This window comes from Globicephala melas, chromosome 8, assembly GCF_963455315.2.
Source record: "Globicephala melas chromosome 8, mGloMel1.2, whole genome shotgun sequence".
Classification (NCBI taxonomy): domain Eukaryota; kingdom Metazoa; phylum Chordata; class Mammalia; order Artiodactyla; family Delphinidae; genus Globicephala; species Globicephala melas.
The window spans coordinates 84,285,805-84,308,175 of NC_083321.1; the positions used below are offsets into that span (position 1 = coordinate 84,285,805).

A 22,371-nucleotide genomic window follows, 5' to 3' on the forward strand; every position below is an offset into this window, starting at 1 on the left:
AGGGTGGGAGGGAGGTGCAAGAGGGAGGAGATATGGGGATATATGTATATGTATACCTGATTCACTTTTTTATAAAGCAGAAAAACCATTGTAAAGCAATTATCCTCCAATAAAGATGTTAAAAAATATGGCCTAATAAATTAGATAACACGTGGTAACACTATTTTTGAGAACAGATCAAGGAAGCCATATAATTGTATCTGAACACTTGTTTAGCTGTACTGAGTCTATAGCAACCTGTTTTCTTTCTCATCCTAATCCATATCTTAAAAAGTATATCTCTTCAAATCAACCAATGCCTTGACTAGATTCTTTATAATAAATCAAATATCATTCACTCAACAAACATTTATTCCATGCCTACTATGTTTTACACATTATACTTTAACTTCACAGCTCCTATGGTTTAGTGGAGAAGAAAGACAAAGAGGAAATGTAAATAGTGTTATAGGTGCTAAAACATGGGTGTCAAGAACTGTATAGTGTCTGAGATTTTACCCTATTTACAAGCTAATAAGTTAGTCTGTTACTGTTTCATGGATGCTGTCAAAAGACACAAGACTCCTGGGTCAGAGACAAAGAACAATATTATTCATTGTAAAAGCAGTAACCAGAGCTTGTTTTGGTTTGTGTTGGATCCCCATGTCTCTTGTTATATGCTGAAATGAGTTCCTCGATAATTCATATGTAGAGGTGTTAACACTAGTACCTCAGAACATCACTGTATTTGGAGACAGTACCTTTAAAGAGATGATTAAGTCAAAAGCAAGTCATTAGGGTGGGCCCTAATCCAATCTAACTGGTGTCCTAGTAAGAAGAGGAAATTTGGGCACACAGAGAGACACCAGGAGTTCTTGGTTACAGGAGACAGACCATGTGAGGATGCAGTGAGAAGGTAGCCATCTGCAATCCAAGGAGAGAGGAGTCAGGAGAAATCAAATTTGATCTTGGACTTCTAACCTCCAGAACTGTGAGAAAATAAATCTTGCCATTTAAGCCAATCAGTCTGTGGAATTTTGTTATGGTGGCCCTAGCAAACGAATACACTCTCTCCACCCACCTCCCCCCCAACAAAAGTCCTGTGGGGACAATGCAAAAGACCTGTCCTGGATGCCTGAAGTGAGTTGCATTACAAGAGATACACTCTAAATTCAGGGGCTTACCATTTTTAGAGTAAGGGGAATTAAGTCTGTTCTTTGTCAGTGGGGAGATGTTTTCTCATCCCTCTAGGATGCTTGCTGCAAACACATCCTGTACCTTTACACTATGGGTAAAGAATAGTCAAGAACTTACATTCTTGGCATTCCCAGCAAAAATGTTCAGATATGTCCAGGGCCCATGGCAGATTGCCTCTACCAACATAAGTACATCAGATGAGGCCCAGTTAACCCAAACTTGGGAGAACTGAGATGCTTTCTGAAAGAGATGACATCTATGCTGACTCATGAAGGTCAAATAAAAATTTGCTGCAGGAAGAGGGGGAGAAGGGCATTCCAGGCAGGAGAAAAGTCATGCACAAAAGTTGAAATAAATGACACACTTCAAGAAGTTTTCTGTTCCCTTTCACATTCATCTATATATTGAGTTCCAATCTCAGACACCTAGAATTACAGTCTGTGTGTGACTCTGGAAGGTCAACGTTCAATATGTATGCTTTTATGAATTGCACTGGCCCCTGGAGTCTTCACATTAAAGCTATGTAAAATTCACAGCTATTGATTATTCACTCAGTTCATCATTTTCTAGAAACTGTTCCTCTTTTTTTTTTTTTTTTTTTTTTAATATACTACACAATCCAGAGTTAACAGTGAGGCTTTGCGAAACATGACCTTAACCCATGGCCATAGTTGATTGGTCCATAGTTTAGGACCTGCCTCATACTGAACCAGTCGGAATCTTTTCCTTGGGAGTTTAAAATCAGGGTTAAGAGATTTCAATTTGTAACTATTCTCTTAAACAGAGGCAACGTAAACGTCATGTTTTTTGCCTTTTAAACTGAAAATGGAGGTGAAATATAGAAAACTCTCTGGGTTTTCTATACAGTGCACTATAGAGGCTTGGTACAGTTCATAAGCAGCATCTTTGCCCTTGGTTTCTGGGATATCCCTGTGTCATTATAATAAATTCATCTTTTAACATTAGAGAATTGTCTAATTTTCAATGTTATTAATAAAAACCTTACTTGGGCTTAGACAAGCTTAGATCTCATAAAAATTCATAAAAATTTATTTTTGATTATTTCAGTAATATTTATTCAGCACCCACTTTTTGTCATGCATTCTGCAAGGTGCTGGGGATATAAACTCAGTGGCTGCCTTTCCATACATTACAGTTCCAAGGGTGGATTTTAGATTATGAGACAACTGGTTTAAATATTAACTTGCATTTAGAATCAGAATACAGGTGTATTTCCTCCTAAAACACACTACTTATTGGTTCAGTCTGAATCAGGCACTCATTCCTGAACCAATCAATTGTGCTCAGACTCTTAGGGTCTTGTAAGAACATTGATTCTTCCACAGTGAAGATGTGGTGGTGGTGGTGGTGGTGGTGGTGATGGGGTGTCAGTTGGAGAATGGAATTGCCAAAGAAAAGAAAGAAGTGTCTACTGAGAAGACAATCATATCAACAACCACTGCATACCTCCAAAGCATTTCTAGAAGTACTTCTGAGTTTACTCTAGACTGCAATGACAGCATAATCTGGAAAGGATAGATGGGATAGAAAGCATGGGCTCAGAGGGAAAATTAGTGCTAGCATTTATTTTATTAAAACACAATGTTTCCTAAAAGTTCTCAACACAAGGAAAAACACAATTTTCTTCTTCTTCTACCCCCGTTCTTTTTGTATCTGTATGAGATGATGAATGTTAATTAAACTTATTGTGACAATCATTTGGCAATATAGGTAAGTCATGTCATTATGCTGTACACTTTAAACTTATACAGTGCTGTATCTCAATTATATCTCAATACAACTGAAAAAAAAACCCCACAATTTTTCACAGACTGTATTACAAATATTAATTTTCTAAAAGAAAATAACTTATTAAATATTCTCCTGGATAGTAAATCTTTTTAAAAAATTGTCTCTCATTTTTTATCTGTATACCCACTGATAAAATATTCTAAGTGCATAAATACAATCATAATTACACACACACATAGATACCTATGTATACCCATGTGTGTATATATTTATAGTTTCTTTTTTGGAGGGGTCTTGGCTACCTCTTCTCTCTCTTTTCTGCTGTTCTTGAACATACATCCCCACCTCACCCCCCCAGTCTGGCCACAAAACAACCAACATTAATAGCCTAGTATGTAGCCCTCCATAACATACACATGCATATGCAGGTTTCTTGGTTAATGCTTTACAAAAATGAGATTTTGTATTTCTCAGTCAATAGTACCTCACGCAAATTCTTCTAAGTCAACTTGTATAGTTATACCTTATTTTTTTTTAATGGTTTCATCATATTACATATGTGGGTGTTCATAATATATTGTCACTTCTTATTAGGTATTCACTTTGTTTCTGGTTTTTGCCACAAAATACATTGTAGCAATACAAATGATTATGTGTAACTCTATGCATATTAGTGCTTTTTATTTCTATTGGAGTGGTTTCTGGGGCAAATAAATATGATTCAGCCAGCATCCTGATTCTGCATCTTCCTGGTCATAACAAGGACAGAAGCTCCCATGGCAGTCCAATAATCTATGGCATGGTTTTAGGAATTGGACCTAGAATTTCAGCGTAATGTTTATCCCCTGAGCCCTACCAATGTGTTTCTGAGCAAAGTATATATGCTTTAATAAATCCTTTTCTATTTGAACCACCTAGAGAGGATTATATTGTCTACAACTAAAAATCCTAGCTGATCTAATGTATTTTAAATTTTAATAAAGGACAGTAAAAATATTTTGAATAAAATACTGCTCATATTCAAGATGATGACACTCTCCTGTCCTTGGTAGAGAGATGGCTTTGGGTTCCTCTTCTAGAAAAGATAAAAGATTAGTACAAATCTACTAATTTGTTTAGCAGGAATTAACATTGCATGTCTTACATTTCAACTGGAAAGGTCTGCTTATCTTTCATAAGTGCTACTGGGCAGTAGATGGCCCAACTCCACGGGGCTTCCTCTTCCTTTATAAGTGTGAGAACTCTCAGAGAGAAATGCCAGACCCTCCTCATTCCTCCTCTCTTTTGCAGCCAAGTACATTGATCTCCACTTATGGTTGGTTGCTTTTTGGTACAAATGGAAGGAGAAGAGAGAAGGAGTCATTGTTTTCTAAAACCACTCATATGGCTGATCTTATTCAACAGCCACCAGTAAGATTTATTTGAATACTTTCGTCCACCACACTCCACCCCCCGTTTTCTTTTTTGTATTCTTCCTGAAACTTTCACACTTAAAAATAATCATTTGAGGATGGGAATAAAAACCAAGTCAAATAATGCATCTATTTAAATCATTTATTTCAACACAGGCATTGTTTCAAATTTGTACCTTGTCTTGTAACACATTTCATATCTAGGGAACAGGTTTGAGAACAAGTACATAAAAGGATTATTTGACAACATTTTAAACAAAAGTGCTTAAGGCTTATTACATGTTTCAGAAACACAGAAGTGCCAGTCACAAAGAGACTCAAAGTAAAATATTTACATATCTACACTGTACATTTAAATGGGTTATTCTGAAGCATTATTACTATTATTAACAATAAACTCTTAGCAAAAAGGCCTCTTTAACCCTCTGGTATTCAATGGAGTATATTACTTTTATGGACATGTGGATATTCCAGTTTGACACCTAGCTTTACCATAACGTAAGTGGACTTTCTTTCACCACCTCAAGTACAGGCACACATGTACCTCCTACACAAAGCAGATTTTATTAGCCTATCATCAGCCAAAACCTTGTTAGCAGCAGTTGGAGTTTTATTAACAGCGATGTATTTACAATATAAGGGAGTAAATTATTTAGAGGGAAGTCTCTAAAAATTAAAATAATCTCATTAAGTCCTATTTTATTTTATTATTTTATTTTTAATTTTATTTATTTATTTATTTTTGCGTTACGCGGGCCTCTCACCGTTGTGGCCTCTCTCGTTGCGGAGCACAGGCTCCGGACGCGCAGACTCAGCGGCCATGGCTCACGGGCCCAGCCGCTCCGCGGCATGTGGGATCCTCCCAGACCGGGGCACGAACCCACTTCCCCTGCATCGGCAGGCGGACTCTTAACCACTGCGCCACCAGGGAAGCCCCTAAGCCCTATTTTAAATGGACTTTACATGTAAAATTTATGGCTATAGAAGTCTATCATTTAAACAAGTTAATAATTTACCAGGTACTTATTAATATTGATTTCTTCATTATTTACTCCATTTATGCGACTATTTACTTTAATGATGATTATATATTTTAGAAAACGAGTTATGAGTATAAAAATGACTACTATAAATTATTATAGCTATACCAAAAATGAATATTAAAAAGCAGCAGTTTGTATGTTAAAATACATAGACATTTGCTATACTTCTTTAATGAAGTGTTTTATAAAGGTATAAAATTATAGAAGGTGCTATTTTCATGAATTTTTCTGTTTGCTTGACTTTTGAGCCAGACCAACAAGCAAATATTACAAATAGTGCAATGAGCATTGGCCATCAATGACCTTTGAATTCAGATGGTAGATTCTAGTACAGAGAAGCAGGGTCCCAAAGTAGTTGTTTAGCCTGACTTTAATTTACCTAATTGTTGATATAGGCTAAATTCAGTGAAAAATAAGCTAACTTCATCTCACCTTTTGTAACATACATGTAGACTCAGAATATTTACTGAAATAGATTGGTAAATGATCATTTAAAAAACCAAGAATCTTAATATTAAAATATTAACTTCGAATATTTTAAAATTAAATAGAAAACATAGGTCATGGTTTATGAATTTTATTTAAATTATCAGATAAATAGAAAAAGGAAGGTAGAATTTACAAACATACATGAAACAAAGAATAAACTGTTATTTATTCTTCACCATACAAATTTAAATGGAAACGTTTAGAACAGTTGATTTAGAATTCTACTGTCAGTCTCTTTGAGGTCAGGATTGGCCAGAGCTTGAAGTTTAAGACAATTTATAGATTGAAGAAATAGCTTTCATGTAATTACCTCATTTTCCTTAGTTTTGAGTTTCATGGGAACAATGCAAACTAGCTCTGGCATTTTGCTTCTAGGCAAGGCAATGGTTAGGAGGATAATAATAATATAGTCCTTTCTTGCATTTCTATCAGTTCCAAATTTCTGCATACTTCCCCAACACCTATCATTATCCTTAATTTATATGGATGAAACAAACTAGGTGAGAAAAATGGAAACTAAAATGAGGCCAGGAAGCAAATATAAACCAAACAAGATGAAATCCATTCATGCTGACCCTCACAGTACTAAGATCCAGGATGGCATGATTTCTGTAGTTCTAGCAGATTAGCTTCACTGCCACCTGTTTATTGGTCTTTATGCTGATTAGGAGGAGAGAAAACCCCAAAAATTCCGCATGGCAAATAAAGAGTTAGGAAAGCCAAGTTATCAGTGGGTGTGACAAGTTATTTAGTCTAGATAAATTATTGAAGGAATCATAGTGACGAGCCCTTAGAAGTTCTGCCTTCTAATTTCCAAGGGTCTGGTAAATGATCTGGCAAAGAAGCCTGTGAACCCCAAGGTGTCAGATCTGACTTGGTAGTACTTTAGGGACTTGACCAAGGCTACCATTTGCAACTAAAATGTCTCACATGGAAAAAAGTGTTCTATCCTGCAAATAAAGAAAAAATTTAAATGGATGGTTCTGGAGAAATGGAAGAAAAAAGGAACAGTTGCAGAGAGAGCTGCAGTAAGGATGTCAGTCTCATGAAGGGATGTCTGCTTATCTCTACCCCTCAGTTATGTTCCCTTCCTAAGCAGAAATTCTGTGGCAAAGCCACCTTCTATACCATCCTAGAAACTATTTCAAAGGAATTCCTAGAAGTACTAATGTTCTTTGGCTTACTAGGGATTTACCTCTTCACCTACTATCTCAAGCACTTCAAATATGTGTTTCCCTGGCTCCGCTATGGATAAAACAGGATGTCCTTATAGATATGGCCTTATCTTTGCTCAAAAGAAAAAAACCCCAAAAAACCCAAACTCTAAACCTCCTAAATGTTGATGAGTCAGACAGGATAATAATACTTACTCCATTGTTATCACCCTATATTTTATTAAATGCCATGAATATAAGGTATGGAAGAGGCAAGACAGAGTTTTGCTGTTGTGCTGGGATATTAAAGTTGTAAATCACCATGAAAGGTATAAGAAAGTTAGGGGGAAAATAGAGCAGAAAACCAAAACTGGACAGTGAATTAGAGATTAAGTTTGGGCTGAGTGGCAGAAGGCCAAGGATATATACAGGGGAAGAAAACAGCAGAGAATCCCTCTAAACAAGAATTCATTGCTCTAGAATTCAGGAAGTCTATATATAGGGTGTGGAGGGGGAAAAAAAGAGAATTTGGATTGTTTCAGAGCAGGAACTGCCCAGACTAGATATTTTTTTTTTCTAATGTCTGTCCTTTCCGTAGACATACATATTTGCACTTTATTTACATTACAAACTTTTTTTTTTTTTTTTTTTTTTTTTTGCAGTTCGCGGGCCTCTCACTGTTGTGGCCTCTCCCGTCGCGGAGCACAGGCTCTGGACGCGCAGGCTCAGCGGCCATGGCTCACAGGCCCAGCCACTCCGCGGCATGTGGGATCTTCCCGGACCGGGGCACGAACCCGTGTCCCCTGCATCGGCAGGCGGACTCTCAACCACTGAGCCACCAGGGAAGCCCTACATTACAAACTTTTGGTGAAAAGGTTATACATTTTATAGAAAAAGCTTCACAGTTCTGACTCTTTGTCATTTTCATCCAGGTAGTATTCGTCATCCGTGGTTGTGTCTGTGTCACAATCTGAGTCTACTGGATCATCTTCATAGATATTAAGTGGTGCACTTAGAGATAAGCCATCTTTTGGCATCTGATTACTAGGAGAATTAGAACTTGATGACTCTGTTGGGTTAGGAGGGTTAACTACATCATCTTTCAGGAAGCCAGGGTTCTTAAGAAAACTTGGTTTCCATAATCTTCCTTGTGTGAGTGACCTCTTTACATTCTCCAAGAAAGCCAGTTGTTGTTCTTTCCCAAATATCCCATAGTCAATAGGTCTGGATATAGATGTTGCAGACCTAGGACCCATTTTTGGCCCGCTGTTGTACAAAGCCCAACTTTCATTTTCATCACAGGAGGGTAGTTCAGAAAAAGATTTGAATCTTCGACTGTACCCACTGTTGTTAGAGAATTCATTCCCAAGGGTCAGTTGACTCAGGGCATTGTCAATAGAAGTACTTTCAGAAAAATGACGCTCTCTGAATTTTGGAGGATGACTTTTTCGTAGTAGAGCACCGTGCACATTGATGCTTTTTAAACTCTTTGAATGATAGGGGTGTGGCTCAGGTTCCCACTCCAGAGATGAAGCACTCCTTTGTTGTTGCTGAAAACTGGCCAGTGGCATGCTTACTGTAGATTTCTCTGCAGGCTCCAATTGAAAAGGAGGGTTCAGCCCCCTCTGATGGTCAGGGAAATCTGCTTCCCTGAGGCTGATCAATGAGGGTTGGGCCAGGGCTTCTGACTCTCCTTCCAAAATCTGAGCTACTGTTACATCCTTAGAATTCTCATACTTTAGTTGTGATTCTGAGATTTTTTTAAACTCATTTTGATGTGGCTGTGAAATATTGTTAGACTTCTGATTGCTTAAGTGTGTAGAAGTTTCTCTGTTGGTTATTGCAGTAACCTGGAGAGGGTCCTCGGATTTCTCCACATTTACTCCATCATTACTTAACCTGCTTTCATCTGTGGATTCTGTGGACTTTAACGTAGGCACAGGGGAGTGTGGGTTGCACTCTGGTGTGCCAGGGGATAAGGTGCTAAAGCCAGAATTGTTCCCACTTTGAGGAAAGATAGTAGTTACATGTCTTCTGGGGTATAAATCTTCAGCTGGAAATTTTCTGCTTGCTTTGGACATAACTGCCAATCTGTGTTTAACTGAAGATCTGTTTTCCCCTTTTTCTAGGTCATCCAAGCTTTTTTTACTTTTATTACTTCCTTCAAGAAGTGAAGGTTGATTCCATGCCAACTCCTGCATTTCATCTTTAGCCTTGCTCTCTGTCATATTTACCTCCTGACTTCTTTGAGGTAGTTCTCTGGGTTCAGACTGTAAACTGTCTAAATCTTGTTCACTTGAACAAGTCTTCTCATCAAGCTGTAGTTTATGCAAGGCTGGAGTAAGAGCAAAGGCTTGGCTTTCTGAGTCAGAAAGTGGTTTATCAGGGTTTTTTGGGAAATCTTTTCTAATTCCCCCTCTTACTTCCCCAGGCTGCAATCCATTGGAGCTATCATCTATAGCTATACCTGTTATATCTTTCTGAAGACTTCCAGTAGCTGTAATGGTTATAGCACTACTTGTACACTCCCCAGAACTTCTAATAATTTGTGAATTTTCAACATTCTCTTCTGAATGGGCTGGGAGGTTAGAAAAATCACTGTTACCTGATTTAATGGATTGCTGACAATTTTCAGATTTCTCTCTTGTAACTTTTTTTCCCTGAAGCATTAGTGAAGTATACAGGGTTTCACTTCGCAATTTTCCCCCTTTCTCTTTCTTGCTTTGTGAATCACATAAAGGTGTTTTAGCTAAGTTGTGTGGGGAAACCTCTCTAGATTTAGGTTCTCCTTTATGAAGAGAAACATCTGCTTCAATAGAAGCAATTTCCTGTAATGTAGGCTCTGAGGACCTAAAACTTGGTAATTGTAAACCAGTCATATTTTCAGTGGTGTAAGAAAGATGGCTGTTCTCCTGAGCAGAGCTGACCTGCATCTTTAGATCTTTAGAGGAAGGTGTTCCTGACTGCTCGTGTGTAGAACAATTTAGTTTGTCTTTTTCTAAAGCATTAGGAGATATTTCAGTCCCCACTTTAGTTGATTCTGTAAGTGAATCGATATTTTGTGTATACTTTTGAAGAAGGTTACAGAACTTTTTTCTGTGTTTCCTTGGTAGAGTATAGTATATTGAAATCACCTCAAGACATTTCACATTATCTTCATCACCAGAAACAGAAAACATGCTAGTAGTCTTAAATTTATGTAATGTTTTCCCACTTTCTTTGCCTGACAAATCTGCAGAAAAAGGTAAAGGGTGTTCATTTGGATGGGAAAATATACCTGTCCTGGAGGCAGAAATTCTACCATTCTTTTCAGTGCATTCCTGAAAGTATTCCTTCTGGTGGTGTCTTTTGCTTAAAGAACACTCCCGAACAGATGAGTCACTTCCCAGAGGGTTAATGAGTCTCTCCCAAGGCTTTAGTGTTGTAATAGAAGCATCTGTATCTGAGACTAAACCTTCTTTTCTTTCATCTCTTCCAGTTGAGGCATATGGCACCCCTGAGGGACATGACACAGCCCTCTTGATGAGGACTTGAAGTGGTCCTTTTCTAACAGAAGCAGATCCAATGTTTGTCATATTTGTCATCTCCTCTGTGGCTTCAGGTGGTATTGAGACTGAGTCTGAAACTACTCCGGAATATTTGCTCTCTGACTCACAAGAACTGGGACTGAATTTGTTTGATGTGTACTTCCCTACTGGATCTTCCACATCAGTTTTGATTTGGAATGCAAGTTGCTCATTCCTAAACGAAGAAGGCATTTTCTTACTTTCAGACTTCCTGTTATTGATGAGAAAACTGGCTGATTTTCTTGGTAAGGTACAATAAATTGTGTGAAGCTCAGGAGGCTTGGAATTGCTTTCAGTTCCCTCAATGAGGTTACTGCTGTCACTTGTGGGTATTGATCTACTTTCCGTTTTGCTTAATTTTTCGGTATAGGATATACGTCGTCTTATTTTTCCTTTTCCCTTTCCATCCCTGAAAGGAGGATGTGAATGGCATTTGACAACATCAACCACTTCATTATGTACAGGCATACAATTAACATTACTCTTTTGGTTTTCTGAGAAGCTTAGGGAAAATTGACTATTTTGGTTCTTGCAATCATTGTCTTTTTCTTCTCTTTCTCCCAGAGACAGATCTTTGCTTGAAGGACATTTCCAGGAGAACCCTGCAGTAGAAGGAATCACCAGAGCATCAAGGCAAGAATCATTTGATGGTAAGGAATCTGGTAGTGTACCTGATGACAGATCTAAAGAATCACATGGCACATTGTGGTCGGCAGGTGACTTGCTACAGTTGGTAGAATAAGTTGTGGTACATTGTTCTTCCTTGGTATCTAAAACAGCAGGCTTTTCTGAAGACTGTGCATTTTGATTATCAGTACATTCAGGACTCCCGTGGTTATTTTTAATAATGTTTGAAATATCTTTATTTCTTACTGTTAATTCCTGGTGAAAACCTTGATTTGGGCTGAGAGAAGGTGATGTTGTTTTGCTTTCCTGAATGAAAGGAAGGGAAGTTGCTGAGCCAAGTTTTCTGTTCCCAGTATAACTCTTATCTTTTTTTAGTTCATTGGCTTTATGAATTTTGGAGATATCTCTCCTGGAAATCTCTCCAGGCAAACTTTTTGAACTTATCGTCGTAGATGCATTAAAAACAAATCTGTTGCTCTTGGCTGAGTCCTGAGAGAGGAAATTTTGAAAATCAGGTAAAGGGTTAGAAATTACTGTCTGTGAAACAAGTTGGGGTATTTCACCTGTCATGGTTGTCTGGTCTATCTTGTTTAGTTGTTTGTCTTTTTCCAAAACAGATCCATTCAAGTCTTTCTCATTATTCACTTCCGTGACCAAGATATTGGGTTGGTTTTCAGTCAGAGGTGGAGAATCAACTGAATCACTGTTGGTCCCAGTGACTTCTGTATAGTTTCTGATTGGAAGAGAAGCAGGCTTAATTTTCTGCAAAGTGACTGTGGGATTCTGAAAGTTGGGACTCTGAGGATTCCCTCTGTCATCAGGAATCTGTGGGAAGGTAGTTTTGAATGAGGATGCTAGAGTTTGAGCAATTTCAAATGAGTAAGGTTCTTTGTTTATATGTAGTTCCATAGGAGAACTGTCCTGTTGACATTCTAACCCATCAGATTTGATGTGATAGCTTGAACCAGGCATGGGGCAAACATTTGGTGCACTAAAATAAGTAGACTGGTTCCTTTTAACTTGTGACACCTCCATGCTCTCCAGTGTGGATGCTTGAGAATCAAACTGTGAGGGATGTGGCTTCTCTTGGTTTCTGGAAATATTTGTCCTGTACCTAGGAGAAAATGACCCCCAGTGTTGAGAAGGAACACTATGACAATGACCAGCTAAAAATGCACTATTTGCTTCAATGGAGATCATTTCAAAGTCTCTGTCAGAAGAAGTGAATGGTTTCCTGCTTTGATGAAAGTCAGACCAGGAAGAATGTTTTTCCTGTTGGCCCCCAAAAGGACTTGGTCTAAATCTCTGTTCCCTGCTCCATCCAAAGGTATTGCTAAGGAAAGACCCAGTAAATGGGTTATCTTCATGGTAGAACAGCATATTCTCTGAGTTCTCAAATGGGTCAGCACTCATTGCATTATTCATGGGGGCACTTCGGTGAACACTCTGTGGATGGTAAAATTCATATCTCCTATCCTCCTGAAAACACCTGGGATACATATACTGGTCAGCAAGGTCAATTTCCATTGGTGATGGTGCCCTCAGGAACTCTTCCTCGTTCTGCCTATCACTAGAGGAATCTGATCTATTCCATATGATAGATGATAAAGGAGTTCTCTTTGGGCTCTGTTGGTGGCTTGGTGGTATAAACCCAGTCTTGATCTGAGTTGTGGCTGAAAAAGGTAAGCTTCTTGCTGTGAAATACCCTGTAGCTGGTGAGGCTGATTGTTGTCTGCTGTCAAAATACAGAGAAATACTACCAAAAATATTCTTTTGCACATAATCTTCTTTTAAGACTCTGGGTTCCCTTGTCTTGTACATATCACAGATTGTCCTTGTTCTAGGAGAAAAGGTTTTAAAACCTTCCTTAGGGGTTCCTGGTCTTAGGATGTCATAGATAGACATATTAGAAGTTTCATTACAGCAATTTTTGTGCCTTGCTGTGATATTACGGTGTTTATTCCCACTGGAGTAAAAACGACTGAACTGTGTTCTTGATCCATAGTTGAGAGGTGTTCTGGCATCCAATGAGCTTGGAGACTGTTCCTGAGCCAGTTTTCCATCCAAATCATCTAAAACTAAAAGGAGAATATACGTCATTTTTTTGCATAAGATTTTACAGTCTAATAATATTTTGAGTTGTTGAAGGCTCCGCTTGAAGAAACATAATCCCTTATAATTTTTAGATCATATCACCATAAATGTTATGACATTAACTTTGATTATGTCTTTAAGATAGTTTGACTTTTACAAGCCTGTAATGGAAGTTTCTTTTTCATTTTCACACTTTTTCAAATCACACATTTTCAAAGTTGACCTTCCAAAATGTCTTAAGAACATAAAAGCACATTTTCCCCCCTAACAGTAAATTTTAATCATGGTTTCTAGTGAATCTTTTGTGTCACTAGGTAGCTATAATGTTTCCAATTATGTTTACCTCAGGGGATTGTAAAAGATATGAAAGTCTGTAAATAACATGTGAGTTCTTAGTTGTACTTAGTTGCACATTACTGCCAAAAGTTTAGCATCCAATTTATTAACATACCTATTTGGATGGTAACAGATATATTTTATCATATTCATGTTACAATAAATATGAGTAGATTGTGTATTTTTTTAAGAAATGTTCATTAAAAAAATAAAATCTGACATGAGAAATAAGTTATGGGATTATTTAAATTGCTGAAGAACTTTTTGGTTTACAGAAATCTATCCTTCTGAGTTACATAAAATGGTGCACTTTCTTTGGTTAATTAAAATTATTTGTCATTAAAAATTGTAATTTTAGGGGTTTCCCTGGTGGCACAGTGGTTGAGAGTCCGCCTGCCGATGCAGGGGACACGGGTTCGTGCCCCGGTCCGGGAAGATCCCACATGCCGCGGAGCGGCTAGGCCCGTGAGCCATGGCCGCTGAGCCTGTGCGTCCGGAGCCTGTGCTCCGCAACGGGAGAGGCCACATACAGCAAAAAAAAAAAAAAAAAAAAAAAAAAAAATTGTAATTTTAACTCTTCAATGACAGGGAAAGTGAGGTATATCGGTATCTGAGTGAATGTAAGTGAGACGTACTTATAATATACCAATTATGTTAGGACAGGTGCTGAAGGGGTTTTTGATATCTGCTCTGAATTTTCTCTACTCTCTTTTATTTGTAAGTTGGTGCTATTAAGTTCGCATAGCCAGCAAAAGAACTAGTCTTGAGCATGAAAGATCTGTAACTAAGGAATTCTTCAGGGAAAACATTCGTCAATGTTTTAGTGAAAAAAATTATTTTCCTCCTGTCCCTGAAATAATTTATTTCCTACATCCACAAATAAAATAATCAAGCAATGCCAAAATATAAGGCAGGGCAAAAAGAAAAGAAAACTACATAAATCTGTCTTTAAAGCAAATTATAATGAAATCTCTTTGATTTCTGTTTTCCCTTTCAAGCTGTTCATAGTTTTTTCTTCCTCCTTAAATAAAGTCTTTTGCTGACTACAAAAGCAATATATGGTAAATACAGGAAAATATAACAAAAGAGGTAAAATCACCTGGAGTCCTTCTTCCCAGAGATAACCACTCTTAACATCAGTATCATGGGACTTTAAATTATTCAAAGTTACTTTGATTCCGAAATTAATACTGCTATTTGACTCACTACTCTTGAGGTCAAAAAAATTCCTGTTCTGCTTCTCCTTTTTATTTTCAGAGAGGTCAAGTCATTTTTTTTTTTTTTCATTTCATAAAAAGTAGCTCTCCTCTACTAGCAAAACCTTTGTTTCGGAACAGAAGTTTTCCTCTGGGTCTCTTTTCTCTGAAGCAAGTTCTCTGCCAGTAACCATCTTACTGAAAGGAGTTAACCAACCAGCTGGATGTCTCTCAATGATCACACCACCTGTCCTAACTATAGGGCTGAGGTGACATCATTGCCCTTGGAAATTGAATTTAGTTCCTCAAGGTGAAGCTAGTGAATGATTTCAGACTTCACTTTTCAAATGGCTAGGCTTATTTTATATAGAATAAACTATGTCAAGGTGAGCTATACTTGTATAATAAGGTCCATGTGTATATAGTACTTTTGGAACCTGTTTTAGTCTTTATTGTTATCTATTGTACAAGGTTAATTGTTTAACAACGATCAGATTTCATCACAGTGCATTTAGGTCCTAATCAGGAACAATAAAAGTCTATTAAGGACAGTAAACTTTATAGATATATTTCCTAAAGACATATCTTTTCCTTTTTACCTGGGTTTAAATATTAAACATTATTACCATTCCATAGATTTATCAGGCCTTGATCCAAGAATATTTGCTTAGATTATATTTAAATATAAGATTCTTTAGGGACTTCCCTGGTGGCGCAGTGGTTACGAATCCACCCGCCAATGCAGGGGACATGGGTTCGAGCTCTGGTCTGAGAAGATCCCACATGCCGCGGAGCAACTAAGTCTGTGCGCTACAACTACTGAGCCTGTGTTCTAGAGCCCGCGAACCACAACTACTGAGCCCATGTGCTACAACTACTGAAGCCCGCACGCCTAAGAGCCCATTCTCCGCAACAAGAGAAGCCACCGCGATGAGAAGCCCGCGCACCGCAACGAAGAGTAGCCCCCGCTCACCACAACTAGAGAAAGCCTGCACAGAGCAACAAAGACCCAACACAGCAAAAAATAAATTAATTAATAAATTAATTTAAGAAAATGATTCTTTAATATTTGTGTTAATAGCATGTAACCACATCTTCTTCAGGTAAGGTAAACAAGAGGGACTTCAGAAATGAGGTACAGGGTTTGATACATTTTGAGCACTTTAATACAGACTGTAATTATTATTTGCTTTCCTTTAGTACTGGGAATTCCAAAGCAATTCAATGCATAGACTTACCTTGGAAAAACTCATCCTCTAGCAGTGAAGCATCCCACGGAGGCATGCTACTTCCCTCCCTCATGCCTGCTGGCTTGGGGACAAATGCACTGCCAATGGGTTGATTTTCCAGAGGTGAATTGTATATTTTTGCCTGCTAATTTTAAAATAGAAAATGTAATATTATTTCTGGACTTCCCCAGCCAACATGTTCCCACGAAAATGTCCCAAGCTTAAAAGTCCTAGTCTAGGGCTTCCCTGGTGGCGCAGTGGTTGAGAGTCCACCTGCCGATGCAGGGGACACGGGTTCGTGCCCCGGCCCGGGAGGACCCCACGTGCCGCGGAGCGGCTGGGCCCGTGAGCCGTGGCCGCTGAGCCTGCGCGTCCGGAGCCTGTGCTCCGCAGCAGGAGATGCCACAGCAGTGAGAGGCCCGCGTGCCGCAAAAAAAAAAAAAAAAAAAAAAAAAAAAAAAAAAAAAGTCCTAGTCTAAGGACAGCAAATAAATTTTCCTAACATTTATTTCTCTAGTTGTAATGTTTTGTTGCTTTTGCAATTTGCAACTGATCACAAACTTCTCCATACCTACATTAATTCCTTTCAGTATGAGCCTCTCCCTGCAAAAGATTCCTACAAATTTACATAGCACTACAAAAATCTTAAGGAGGTTCCTGGAAAATAGGAAAAAAATTGACCTCTCTTGAGTGGGGAATGTTGTCTCTCTGGCCCCAGTGGCTGTAATTTTAGATTTCTTAACACTGTACCTATTTTCTCTCAAGGGGCGGTTAGCTGAAACTTGCGGTGGATCTTAAGATTTGTAAACTTGATGGATTTAGGAAAAAAAAGTATTTCTATCCACGGAAATCATGTAGCATGGTAGAACCTCCCAGATACACATAAGGAACTGATTAATCATTCTGAAAAAAAGGCACTGAAAAGCATGACCTTATAATTTTTTTTTAAACCTTTGCTAGTTTTATAGGATTTAGGAGAATGATGTAGAGTTCTTTACTAGCAAATTATATCTTGATTTCATTAAATCCATCACTGCTCTACTTTTAAGTTTTAATTTGTCTTTATAACCTTGGGGAATTATCCACTCCCACACCTCCACTTCCTTTTGCCAAAACTCCATTTGCATTTCCTCTGGCAAACTGGGTCTGCCACTCATGACTCCACTTTAACTCATCCTGCCTGCATCCCTGCACAAGGCCTCTTCCCATTCCAATTGCTTTATTTTCAGTTCACTTTCTACCCAGTCCTTGCCGCTTGAATCCTTCTCTTCCCCAATTTTTCTCTTTTATTTGATGTTCACTATCACATTTAATCTCATCTTGAATGCTTAAGGCCAAATCTCTAATATTTCTAAAGCTCCAGCTTTTTAATTTCCTCAACACAGGTGTGTCCAATTCTAAAGCCTAGGTTCTCTTAATCCTTGCATTCGTCATAATCTAGTATTTTTATACCTGTTTGTTTTCTTTCTCAAGATCTAGGTCAGTTATTTCTTACAGAAGCCCTGCCCAAATTTCATTGACTTGTCATTTTCAGTTCTATGGGTAAGCTGTAATTGAATACATACAGAGGAGATTTAGTAATAAGAAAAATAATCCAATGATAATTTATTGGTTATTGGATATAATTTAACACACTTATGTTAAATTCAGAAGTAAACAAATATTAGAAGCACGATATAACTATAGGGATATACCAATTGGAGGTAATAAAACTAGAAACTAATCATTTGAAAGATCAGATCAGTTACAGTTACACTTTTCTCTCTACAGTGCATCGAGGTGTTCTCTTTTGTGTCCTACCTACTGTCTCTCCAAGTCTTTATTTGTGCTAATAACAATTAGCCATGAACCTTATAAGCCCATTCTTCCCAAACCTGCAGTTTTGGTAGTTGGTGCAGAGTAGATACATTTAAGAGAATAGTAAGCATCATTGTCTCCCAACCATTTTAACATTCAAATAAACTTCAGATTTCCTCTATGTAGACCAGAGTACATTCTTTTTGGCCTCCTGGATCACATTCCTTTATAATGAATTTATAATGAAATGCAAAGTACATGAACTGAACACTCAGGTGAAGAGAAGAACCTCTCTAGGCGGGAAGGGTTTCTACCAAGAGACCATGAATATAACATCCTTTGGTTATATTTCTGCACAGATCTTCTGCTTCAAGGCCACCCCTATTCACCTAACATATTAAGGATGTTTCCAACACATGGAGATATTATATGGCTAAGAGAGGTAAATCCTTCTGCGGCTCAGAGCACACACAGATCCTCAGTCAGGTGTCAATCTTGGACTCCGAATCTTCCTCCAAAGAATATTCTGTGCCATAACGTCATCATAACAGATGAAGCCTATTTCCCATACCTGGCCTAGAGGATGAGGCCCAAACACCTCCGTGCAGCAAAATAGTGTCAAAATCCTTTTCCAATTTTTGATTTAAGCCTTTTTTCCCCAACTAGCTTTAATCCCCATGCTCCAAGCTCCCTACACACAGTCCTTTAAAATGCTGTGCACTTCTGAGGACTCTGTGTCTCTGCTCCTGATCTTTGCCCTTTCTCCTCTTCTTCTGGAAAATGTCAGCTCATCCTTCGGAGTCCAGTTCCTATATCAACCTCTCTGTTAGTCCTTCTCCAATTCTTGCAGGAATAGTTAATTACCACAGTATTTTTTATGCACCTCTGGTATTATACATTTTATTTCATATCAAAGTTGTTTACATTCTCTCCACTTTTACTTTATCACTCGACTTCTACACTTCCTCCCCTACCCTCTCACACATTCTAATCCCCACTCTGATCTAGGAAACCAGGGATTCACAGACACATGAATAAAACCCTGGAAGTGGACCAAATTCTAAAATAACTAAGAAAGCAAAGTATTCTACTTTGTATCCTGAGCACCTTGCATAGCATCAGCATATAAGAGATTGACTCATATTTACTGAACTGAATTCAAAGACGATGCTTCCCACAATAATATTTCCCACTTCTGAACTTCTCCAATACATTTTTGTACACTCTTTTGATACTATTTTATATTTGAACAAAATTACTCATTTATTCAGTTTTCAATATACTTTAAAAATATCTTCTCTCATTTGATCCTTAGAACAAACTTGTGAAATAGGTAGGGATTTTCATTCCCACTTTGCAGATGAAAAAACTGAGTCTCAGTTAAGTACCTTACTCAAGTCACAGGAATAATAAAAGGTGACACTGGCTACTGACACTCATATGGTCTGATCTCTAATCCTATTTTCTCCACTACATTGCTTTGTATTTTTATTTTACTAATGTACATTTCTTCAATTAGGTGGTAAACTCTCTGAAGACAGGAACCTTGCTTTAAACATTCCATACCCTCCATGCACACAGTTATGGATTGATTTTCAATATACCAAGGTAGAAAATTACATATATAGGATTTTTAGTGAAGATTATTACAGAAATTGAGACACTGAATATTTACAATATTGACTCAATATAGCATGTCTGAGGTAGCAAAGCATAATGGTTAAGCACATGAATACTAAACAAGTCCAAATTCTGGTTCTCTCTCTTAAAAGCTGTACAACTTTGGGCAAGTTGCTTAACGTTTCTGTTCTGTACCTTAGTTTCTTTCTTGGAATAATGAAAAAAAAGACAAAAACGCAACAACAACACTCCTCATCTGATAGTGGTGCTGCGAGGATTAAATGAATTAATAGTTGTAAAACACTTTAGAATGGTGCTTAGCACTTAGTAATTCCTCATCGTTAGCCATTACTAGTCTTCTGTGGTTACAGAGAATTTCCTGGAGGACTCCTGCAGGTACTCGTAGTGTAATGAGTTAGAAAAGTGTCCTACAGGATTAGAGGCCAGAGTCTCAAAATGCTGGCTTTAGGGTCTCAGTTACATTCTTAAACATGGTACACAGAATATGCTGAGCAAAATAAGGCCATTTTTCCAACCCCAATTCACTCTACTGATAACATCTGCAATTCTGACATGATGAGTCAAACAAACCTCTGTCATAGAGTAACCTCAGACTATCTGAGAACTTCTAGGGCAGCCAAACCTGTAGAACAGCTGTTGGAACTGAAGCTGGAGCTCATGGATGTTATCAAATGCCTTGATAAAGTCAACAAGTTAATTTTTCAAGGTGTTCTTGAATTTATTCTGCATCTGTTTTCCTGCAAAGGTCAAATCCAGCATTGCATCTTGTGGCTTAAAACCACACATTCATTTCTTCTTTCAGTTTCTGAGTACTCACGTTGTGCCAGGAAGTGGGGATACACAGGTGAGCAGGTATGGTCCCAGTCTCAGGGAGCTCACACCAGCCTAGTCTGGTTATGCCACATTGGAGGTATGTTTCTAGGGGTACAGAGCTGGCATATCAGCTAAGAACAGACCCAGGCTGAATTTGTTCAGAAATAAGGAGTGACCAAGTGGCCAAGGCCATACAGTTTGTCTATTCTCGGAGATGGCGGCTACTTTGATTTTGGATTCCTCGCCTTTAAGGAGATGGTTCTCAGCTGAGGTCAATTTGCTCCTCATGGAACATTTGGCAATTTCTGGAGATAGTTTTGATTGTCACAGTTTAGTGGAGGAGAAATACTGGCATCTAGTAGGATGCCACTAAACATCCTACAGTTCACAGGAGAGGCCCCACAGCAAAGAATTATTCAGCCCAAGATGTCAGAAGTGTTGAAGTAGAGAGAAACTCTGAGCTAGAAGATCTCTAAGTTTCTCTTGTCAACCTAAATAAAAGGGTAAACTGAGGCAAGATCGAGAGATGAGTTTATTTAGCAATAGCAGAGGACTTGCAATTTGGGACACACAAGCTGTAGCGAGCTGCAGGCAAGTCTGCTGAGGGTTTGAGATAGGCTGTATTTGGGCAGGGAATGTAAAGAGGGGAAAGTTCAATTCGAGTCTGTTAAAACAGACTTATATACACTACCAAATGGAAAATAGATAGCTAGTGGGAAGCAGCCGCATAGCACAGGGAGATCAGCTCGGAGCTTTGCGACCACCTGAGGGAGGGATAGGGAGGGTGGGAGGGAGACGCAACAGGGAGGAGATATGGGGAAATATATGTATGTATAGCTGATTCACTTTGTTATAAAGCAGAAACTAACACACCATTGTAAAGCAATTATACTCCAATAAAGATGTTTAAAAAAACCACACAAATGGAGACCAGCTTTGAAAATTTCCTGAGCAGACAAAACCAGTCCAGTCATACAAACAAAGCTCAGTTAGCTTATTTTGTGAGGCCAACCTGACCCGGATCATTTTTGTTCATGCCTCTGGAAACCATAAGCAAAACTTTGCAAGGTTGATAGGAGGCAATCCCTGACCAATTCCCTGTCATTTAAGAAAATTCCAATATTATTATCAGTTTTCTGTAAATCAGGCATTTATGGGAAATCAGTTTCTCGGTCCTTAAGTTTTGTCTTCCTCAGGGAACATGTGTCAGATTTTCCATTTTATGCAATGTATCCTCTGGTTCCATTTTATTTATTATTTTTATTTTAATTTTTTTTGCGGTACACGGGCCTCTCACTGTTGTGGCCTCTGCCGTTGCGGAGCACAGGTTCCGGACGCGCAGGCTCAGCGGCCATGGCTCACGGGCCTAGCCGCTCCGCGGCACGTGGGATCTTCCCGGACCGCGGCACAAACCCGTGTCGCCTGCATTGGCAGGCGGACTCTCAACCACTGTGCCACCAGGGAAGCCCTGCTTCCATTTTAGACTGAAATTCTTTCACACATTCTAGCTCTAAAAATTCTGTTTTCTGAAACCCTTTGCTTCTTTTAAGCTGATGTAAATGTTTATTTATTTATTTATTTTTGGCTGCATTGAGTCTTCGTTGCTGTGCGCGGGCTTCCTCTAGTTGCGGCGAGTGGGGGCTACTCTTCGTTGTGGTGCACGGGTTTCTCATTGTGGTGGCTTCTCTTTGTTGCAGAGCACGGTGCTCTAGGCGCGCGGGCTTCGGTAGTTGTGGCATGCGGGCTCTAGAGCACAGGCTCAATAGTTATGGCGCACGGGCTTAGTTGCTCCGCAGCATGTGGGATCTTCGTGGACCAGGGATCAAATCCATGTCTCCTGCAATAGCAGGCAGATTCCTAACCACTGCGCCACCAGGGAAGTCCCTGATGTATATGTATAAATAGCAGCTTCCTTCTCTCTCTTTTTAAAAAAATATTTATTTATTTATTTGGCTCAGCTGGGTCTTAATGGCGGTATGTAGGATCTTTTAGTTGTGGCATGCAGGCTCTTAGTTGTGGCATGCAAACTCTTAGTTGCACATGCAT

General features: G+C 38.7%; 1 protein-coding gene across 3 annotated transcripts in view; it reads right to left on the reverse strand.

Moving 5' to 3' along the window:
- Positions 1-22,371, reverse strand: part of LOC115841977 (protein O-glucosyltransferase 3) — a 106,402-nt gene that overhangs the window by 25,384 nt on the left and 58,647 nt on the right. For 2 of the 3 annotated variants that reach the window (XM_030836333.2, XM_030836385.2), the window contains 2 exons: positions 16,084-16,219; positions 4,478-13,297 (listed from right to left, as the gene is read on the reverse strand). In XM_030836333.2, the coding sequence (XP_030692193.2) occupies positions 7,926-13,297; positions 16,084-16,219 (5,508 nt within the window). In that variant the 3' untranslated portion in view covers positions 4,478-7,925. Of the gene's footprint in view, positions 1-4,477; positions 13,298-16,083; positions 16,220-22,371 lie in introns of those variants that run through there. The other variant, XM_060304009.1, reaches the window with a different exon arrangement.